Source organism: Nematolebias whitei, unplaced genomic scaffold, assembly GCF_014905685.2.
Source record: "Nematolebias whitei isolate Nwh7 unplaced genomic scaffold, NemWhi1 Nwh_scaf_1668, whole genome shotgun sequence".
In the NCBI taxonomy this organism is placed as follows: domain Eukaryota; kingdom Metazoa; phylum Chordata; class Actinopteri; order Cyprinodontiformes; family Rivulidae; genus Nematolebias; species Nematolebias whitei.
In genome coordinates this window covers 1-7246 of record NW_023620213.1, presented here as the reverse complement: position 1 = coordinate 7246, position 7246 = coordinate 1, and the positions used below count along the sequence as shown (strand labels likewise).

The 7246-nt window shown below is 40.5% G+C and overlaps 3 protein-coding genes across 4 annotated transcripts; 1 reads left to right on the top strand and 2 right to left on the bottom strand.

Annotated features, from left to right (window-relative positions):
- Nucleotides 1–1583: 1583 nt before the first annotated feature.
- On the bottom strand, nt 1584–3048 carry LOC119429497 (thioredoxin-like protein 4B). 2 transcript variants are annotated; one of them, XM_037697112.1, is made up of 3 exons: nt 2848–3048; nt 2621–2772; nt 1584–2084 (listed from the first exon to the last, which is right to left on the bottom strand). In XM_037697112.1, exons 1-3 carry the CDS (start codon nt 2977–2979, stop codon nt 1919–1921), a joined length of 450 nt encoding a protein of 149 aa, XP_037553040.1. In that variant the 5' UTR covers nt 2980–3048; the 3' UTR covers nt 1584–1918. The 2 variants fall into 2 exon arrangements, with proteins under 2 accessions (XP_037553040.1, XP_037553041.1); XM_037697113.1 differs by having other exon boundaries at nt 2693–2772.
- Nucleotides 3049–3272: 224 nt separating this feature from the next.
- Nucleotides 3273–5056, top strand: LOC119429499 (tRNA methyltransferase 10 homolog C). Its single transcript, XM_037697115.1, has one exon. It carries the CDS (start codon nt 3484–3486, stop codon nt 4966–4968), a length of 1485 nt encoding a protein of 494 aa, XP_037553043.1. The 5' UTR covers nt 3273–3483; the 3' UTR covers nt 4969–5056.
- Nucleotides 5057–5691: 635 nt separating this feature from the next.
- Nucleotides 5692–6808, bottom strand: LOC119429498 (golgin-45-like). Its single transcript, XM_037697114.1, has 2 exons — nt 6587–6808; nt 5692–6068 (listed from the first exon to the last, which is right to left on the bottom strand). The coding sequence occupies exons 1-2, from the start codon at nt 6749–6751 to the stop codon at nt 5886–5888; spliced, it is 348 nt and encodes a 115-aa protein (XP_037553042.1). The 5' UTR covers nt 6752–6808; the 3' UTR covers nt 5692–5885.
- Between the last annotated feature and the right edge of the window lie 438 nt (nt 6809–7246).

The following is a 7246-nucleotide window of genomic DNA, read 5'->3' as shown; positions in this document are numbered from 1 at the left end:
AAAAAAGCAAAAAAATGTGGAAACGTTTCCACATTTTTTTGCTTTTTTGGGTTTTTTTTTTTGAATGTCCAGAGGACCAGAGTGAACTTTTGTGGATTTTTCTACCTGGATCATTGAGCATGCATCAGGACATGGTAATGGTGTTTCACGCAGCATATACTTTGAATTGTTGTTTGAATTGTTTGCTGCTCTACTAATGTTTAAGACTCAAAAATCTTTGAAAGTTCCAGTATTATAAATTAAAATGTTGCTGTTGTGCATTTCAACAGAATTTTTTTTATTTTGGGGGGAACAAAATGGCAGTAAAATAAGCAACTTTGGTCATAATTTTGATCTTACCTTTGAATTTACACTGTAGACAAGTTATGCCCACATTCATCAGGCTTGGAACAAGGAACTAACAAACGATCTTGTATTTGATTCAGAGAATATCAAAGCAGGCACAGGGAGCATATAGTGCCTAAAGTATTCACTCCCTTGGATGTTTTTTTTGCTTTCATTGCTGTTACACATAGTCTGTTACCAAAAAAAAAAAAAAAAGTAGCACCTATGTAGTTTGTCTTGTTTACAGACTCCAGTCACATTTTATAATGTTTGCTTCAGCAGACTTTCTCGTTGCCACCCTCTGATGAAGTTGGTGAACAACTCGGACAACAGTTATTGTATGAGCAGTCTCTTCCATCTCACCTGCTGGAGCTCGTAACTCTTCAGTGTTTGCAGGTGTCTTCTTGATGGTCTCTCACCATCTTCTTCTTGTCCGCTCAGTTTGTTACGACAGCCTGCTCCATGTAGATTTATGTGTCCCATATTTTTTTTAATTTCTTGGTGATGGATTGAGCAGAACACCTGGGGTTGTTAAGGGTCTTGGAAATGCTTTTGTATCCATCCTCTGACTAATCCTATATTTCCTTAATTTTATTTATTTTTAAACTTTTGTGTTAGAGAATTTTTGGTCAAAGGTTATGGATGTTTTATTAATAACATTCTTGCTCCTGAGAACAAACAACAGAATTGTCTCCCAAAACACAGTTACCCTGAACTGGAGATGTCCACGCTGTGAAGGCCAAGAGTGCCACATGAGACTGCAGCTGGCGTCGACGACACCCACTGAACACTGCTGAACTGACGAGTATAAAAGTGAGCGGTTAACGCAGCTTCTGGCTTTTTTCTGACTGGTTTTCATGCGTATACATCAGTATATATACAGTATGTATTTTTATGTCACTTCTCCTGAAAATCTGAACTTGCAAGTATAAACAACGGTTCAAAATCTTCTCCTGCTGTTCTTTTGGGTAAACGATGTTAGTGAGATTTTCTCCAACATTTTGTTAAGACAATCACTTCACATTACAAATTTTATTTAATTGGTATTACTATGTAAAAATATAATTTCACTTTGACATTAAAAGTTTTTGGTTTTTTTTTTTAAAGGCCAATTTATATTGACCACGACTAAGTTATGACAACAATAAAAGAAAAAACATCCCAGGGAGTGAATACTTTTCATAGGCACTGTACACACTCCACAAGAAAAGTCACCTGCCAAGAATGACAACTTACCAGCAAACAGTCTTAAGGAAGAAAACAGGAGTATTTCAGGTTTATTGAAACAGGTTTTTACATTTGATAAATACTTTCAAATCTACAGCTGTTTTCCATGGGAAAATTAAAAACATAAAGGCACCGTTTCAACAAATATATCAAAACGTATCCGTAGGCTCGAATGTCAAAGAGCCTTTAAAAGACAAAAAGAGCATCCTTTGTGTTTTGTGGTTAATGGTTTAGATTTTTTTTTTTTCAACAGTCTCTAAATCAGAGAAACATTACTTGTCGTATCAAAACATGTCCAGCCAACTTCATAGTTGCTAAACTGTAGTTGGTGCTTATTAATGAGTCCATACAGATGAGGGCGTTGCTTTTAAATTCCATGGTAGAGGAGATCATATTTTGGAACATTTTGAGGGTCGATGGGACTCTGGACAATCATTTTCCCCCTCATGGCTCCCCTGTAAATCACCTCAATCAGGTCGATAAAATCCTGCTTGGTTCTGAAGCTGCCAACAAACTTGGTGTGATCAGGAGAGCTGAAAAAAAAAAAAAAATCAATTAATAAATGACATCATTATAGATGACCGTTTACACAGGCATGTGTACAGTAGTTGTATTTGGGACCCAGGAAGCCTGGCTCGCTTAATGCTCTTTTAAAGCTTTGAAGACAAAGCAAGAAGCTGGTTAACGTGGGAGCACCAAGACAAAAAAGTAATAGCGTTTGCTCATTTGTCCCTGTGATGGACTTCCAACCTGTCCAGGGTCCCCCGCCTCTCGCAGTGAATAGCTGGATATGGGAACCAGTAACCCCCACGACCCGAAAAGGAAGAAGCGGGTAAAGACAATGGATGGATCACTTTTCAGCATCAACAATAATGAATTATAGAAGTGAAACATTCCCGTTCTTATTGAGAACAGGCAGAAAACCACCAAATAATTTGTCTATAGATTTTCTTTGACTTCAGCTTTTTGTTTCCTGCATTCAGCTCTGTTAAGAATGGTTTTACTGCTAAATATAAGTAGTTTTACTAAACATGAAAGCATGATGACTAATTAATAGTTCCCCACTTACCCATAATCAACTTTCATGTGCTGCCCGTTGAAAAAGAAAACTGTTGAGGGGATGTAGCTGATGTCAAAGTACCTGGTGTAAATAGGAGCTTTGTCGACATCAACTATGTAGATGGACGCCATGTTGCTCAAGTCGTGGGCAGTTTTTGATAACTAAATGAAGAGAGGGAAGAAAAATTAGCGCTAGTAACAAAAACAAACGTCACAAGTTGTTAAAAAGCTGATTACAATTTCATCTAACTGCAGACAAACAGAGTCTTCGTCTCTCCCGAAGCGCAGAACTACAACTTTCTCTGCTACGCCTTTAATAACTTCATCTATGTCTTTTTTAGAAGTCAGTTTGGGCAAAAACAAGCTCATTTTTAGAGGCTAAAGATTTAGCTTAACCTGTTTTAGAAAAAGAAGGAAATGGCGTCTTTGTTGTTGTGCAACGTTATAAAAGCCTCCCCCAGAAACGACAAATATAATTCTATAAGTTGATCTTTTAAAGCCTATAAAAAAAGTTATTTGGACTTTCATAAAAAAAATAATCGATTCATTAGCTTATCATGAAAATTTTTCTTAAGTTTCTGTTTCTGAGAACAGTTATTTTGACACTTGCAACTTTTCAGTACGACACATTTAGGTGTAACACCGCGTAACAACGTGACCTTTTTGTTAGCAGGAAACGTGAACGAAGAAGCATGCGGTCATAACCTGGCGACTTTTTGAGACGTGTGTCAAGAATCAAATGGTTTTTTTTGTATATTTTAATCAAAAGGAGCCCCGGGAAACCCGCGTAGGTACCGACATCAAATTGACTTCCGTTCCGTTGTTTTTCAAGCAAAGTGACTTCTCTTGAGGTTTTGACTTAGTTCATGTACAATGTTACGGATTTTCACGTCCAGATGCAGTAATTTACTGCTGAAAAACGCAGTTGTGGCATCCCAGAAGGAGATTCGTTCTTACCAGTTGCCTAACACACTTTGCACGCCGTCCATCCCGGTTTACCACATCTGTACAGGAAACCCTGCAAAAAATGATGCCAGCGAAGGTGGAGGAAAAAACAAAGAAACGGAAGCAGTAGATCTGGACAAATGGAAATCTGTGATGACATCCCAAGCAACATTCCAGGTACAGAGACTTGGTAATGAGGTGGAGCAGAGTGAGGAACTTGGCGGCCTGAAACAAACAGGAGCAGATTCCAACGACAGCTCCTCAATGGAGGCAACTCGTGAGCTCGTTTCAATGTGGCGACTAGCTGGGAAGCTCGTACCTCAAGAGCTGACCGAATTGGAGATGCAGACTCTGGCAGGTCTCGCCACCAAGACCTCCAGGAAAAAGTACTTGAAGTACCTGTCCCTTCGGGAGAAGTACAAACTGGCTCACAAAGAGAAGCAGAAGCAGAAGAAGATCGAAAGAGAAGCCTTTTTACAGGAGAAAAGAGAAATGAGCGGCGAAGATGATCAACAAGGGCACAAATTGAAAAACACAATGTTTCTCCAATTCTGGGACAAATCCATGGACAAACTTGTGAACTGGAGAGCTGCCAGCGCAATGATTTTTGGGCAGCCGCTTGTGTTCGATATGAGCTACGACTCCAACATGTCCAAGAGGGAGTTGGAAAACGCCGTGTCCCAGCTGATGAAGGTGGAAGGGTTTAACCGGCGTGCCACTGACCCCTTTCACCTCCACTTTTGCAACGTGCAGCCAGATGGTCTCTACGAAAAAGAGCTGGTGAAGCAATATGGCGCTAAAATGTGGGAACACCTGCTCATCACCAGCACTAAGCAGCAGTACATTGATCTCTTCCCCAGAGAACAACTCGTGTACCTGACTGCAGACTCCCCTAATGTTCTCCGCACATTTGACAAGTCAAAGGTCTACATTATTGGTGGTCTTGTAGACCGGTCACTCAGGCCGGGCACGTCTTTGGCCAACGCCAAGCGTCTGAAACTAGCTACAGCTCGCCTACCGCTGGATGAGTTTCTGGACTGGGATCTGGGAAGCAAAAACCTGACTCTGGACCAGATGTTAAATATCATGCTCACGATCAAAGACACTGGGAAATGGCAAGAAGCTTTGGAGTTTGTCCCGAAGAGGAAACACGACGGCTTCTGCCATCAACAAACAGTGCCTGCAAAGACCAGCAGTTACACAAACCGAGTGTGGTGGGAGGATGAAGATGAACTGATAAAGTCAGATAAAAGAGACAGGGGAGGGACTTTTCAAAGTCAGAACGCTTTTAAAAAGTTTGGATTTGTTGGTGGAAAGAATACACCAGAGACCAAAGTACGTGCATCATTCAAAAGCAAAATGGAAGCAAGAAAAAGTGCAAACAGTTCCAAGACGAGGTGGCAGGACGAGTGACTTGCACAAACTTAAGGACGCATATGTTTGAAAATAGAGACAAGCGATTAATAATCTGTTGTAAACTGACTGCACAGTGAATAAATGACAAAAAAAGTTATATTAAAAAGGTTTAAAAAAAAAAATCTTTGGTCTTTATTTTACTCTTCCACACCAAATAAATTAGTTTTTTAATACTTTCACAAGGAAAAAAAAATCTCTTTTCATCACTGCAGGAGGAAAAAACAACATTTTTTTCCTGTTAAACCATAATATTGTACAACCAGCTTTATGAAACAGCAGTAATACTAATATTTAGTCGTATAAAACAAAGTATACAAACTAGATAACAAAAAGAAATCGTTATTTGCAACACTGTCCAATAATTTCTCGTACCATCGGGTGCACTTTCAACACGCTAAAACAAAATTTGACTGCATTTAAAAACTAAATATTGATAAAATAGTCATTTCAAACGCTGAAAGCTCTGTCCTCCAGAAGCAAGCGTTATGAGAGGCGTCTGTTCTGTCAACCTTCACTCACACTTGGTATCCCAGCTCGTCTGATTCCTCACACAAGTATCAGTTAAGGAAAATGCAGAAACAAACACCGACGGGTTTCAGTAAGAACATCTGCTCGTCTTCCAACACTGATTCACCATGACTGCACAGCCTGGACACAAACAATTAAACTGAGCTACAGTGGAGATAAAAGTCTTAATTACTGCAATAAATTTCCTACATAAAACGACTAAACTTTCATAATCGCTTCCTACAATATCTCTGCGTTTAAATCAATATCTGAAAAAAGAAACCTCCACATGAATGCGTTGTGTCCACTCGAAGCACCAGCAAGTCATCGATGACGACTCTGCTGTAAATTAAGTCAATTCTGCTGCTTCCAGAGAGTCCGGTGAAGACGTTTCCTCCTCTTTCACTTCAAAGCACAACGATGTCTCCAGTACAGCGCTCGCAGCAGTTGAAGGTGATGTTCTCGTAGCGGGTGTAAGGGTGGAACCTGCCGATGCTCTTCTTGTTGAGAAAGTTAGAGGAAGTGGAATCGCAGAGCGGAGGCTCGGCTTTGTTTTCTGAACACTGGACTGGATTTAAACTCTTCAGCACCTACGGTTAAAAAAGATAAAACGTGACATTATTTTTCTGTCAAGAATTAAAGACGAGTACCGCATACGGCACATCATATGCCCATCAACAAACTATTATACAGCGATCTATAGCAATGATCCAGAGAAGCGAAGACCCTTGTATATCATTTGACCTTAATTTGTGACCTTGATCTTGTTGCTGGGGTGATGAAAAGATTATGTGACACCGTGTAGTGATTGTAGAAATGTGTATTGGTTTTGTTAAATTATCTTGAGCGGATCAGAACTTCTAGTCCATACAGCCAAAGAACATTTGACTTTGATTTGTGACCTTGAAGCTAGGCTGATGAAAGGTCAAATGACACTTTGTCTGATGGTGGTGCAAATGTGTATCAAGTTTCATTAAATTATCTTGAGTGGGTTCGAAGTTACGACCCGGAATAAAGAAAGTTGATGGACAGAGACTTTCCCACAATACATATCTTTCGACGGGCGTATTAAAATAAAAGTTGTGGTAAGGAATTGTATTGGGGATACCTTCTCAGCCATCTTCTCAGCTGGCGTGCTACAGAGCTGCTCAGCTGCTGCACCGCTGCTCTTCGTCACGCCGCTGCTCTTCGTCACGCCGCTGCTGCTTTTCCCCAGCAGGTGGGAGTTGATGGCATCTGCCAGCTTGTGATTGGCTGCAGCCAGCTCTCCCATGCTGAGGGGCTGTGCACTGGGGTAGTAAGTCTGCTGTCTGCCCCACTGCAAAGACACCAGGAGCTGCTCCAGAGACCTGGAAACGAACGACAACAAAAAAAAAACTACAATATCACAATAAAATAAAAGTTTTACCGTAGACTCCCAAAGAGGCTGGAAGTTTGGCACATTCTGTGATTCTGCTCTGAGGAACTGATCAACTTATTTTTATATAAATGAATGTTTCTGTTCAGTGCCCTGGGATGACTTCTGTTGTGACTTGGCGCTGTATAAATAAACTGAATTGAAAAAGTTAAATTGAAATTGTTAAAGCAGAAGAGAAGAGCGTCAGAAGACTTGGAATCACTGTTTTATTCAGGAATATTTGACTTGCTCTGTGATGGACTTGCGACTTTGTCCAGGGTGTCCCCCACCTCTCACACAGTTACTGCTGGACATGGGCACCAGAGACTAGAGCTGTCATTTCTAACCCGAAACCCAGCCCGGATTAGGGCC

What these genes read in the sequence shown, in the direction of transcription:
- LOC119429499 (XM_037697115.1), top strand. Translation starts at nt 3,484, where the DNA reads ATGTTACGGATTTTCACGTCCAGATGCAGTAATTTACTGCTGAAAAAC.
- LOC119429497 (XM_037697112.1), bottom strand. Translation starts at nt 2,979, where the DNA reads ATGAGCTTGTTTTTGCCCAAACTGACTTCTAAAAAAGACATAGATGAA. An exon ending in GTCTGCAGTTAGATGAAATT is followed by an intron (nt 2,773 to 2,847) that starts GTAATCAGCTTT and finishes CTCTTCATTTAG; the next exon opens with TTATCAAAAACTGCCCACGA. An exon ending in CACATGAAAGTTGATTATGG is followed by an intron (nt 2,085 to 2,620) that starts GTAAGTGGGGAA and finishes TTTTTTTTTCAG; the next exon opens with CTCTCCTGATCACACCAAGT.
- LOC119429498 (XM_037697114.1), bottom strand. Translation starts at nt 6,751, where the DNA reads ATGGGAGAGCTGGCTGCAGCCAATCACAAGCTGGCAGATGCCATCAAC. An exon ending in CTGAGAAGATGGCTGAGAAG is followed by an intron (nt 6,069 to 6,586) that starts GTATCCCCAATA and finishes TTTTAACCGTAG; the next exon opens with GTGCTGAAGAGTTTAAATCC.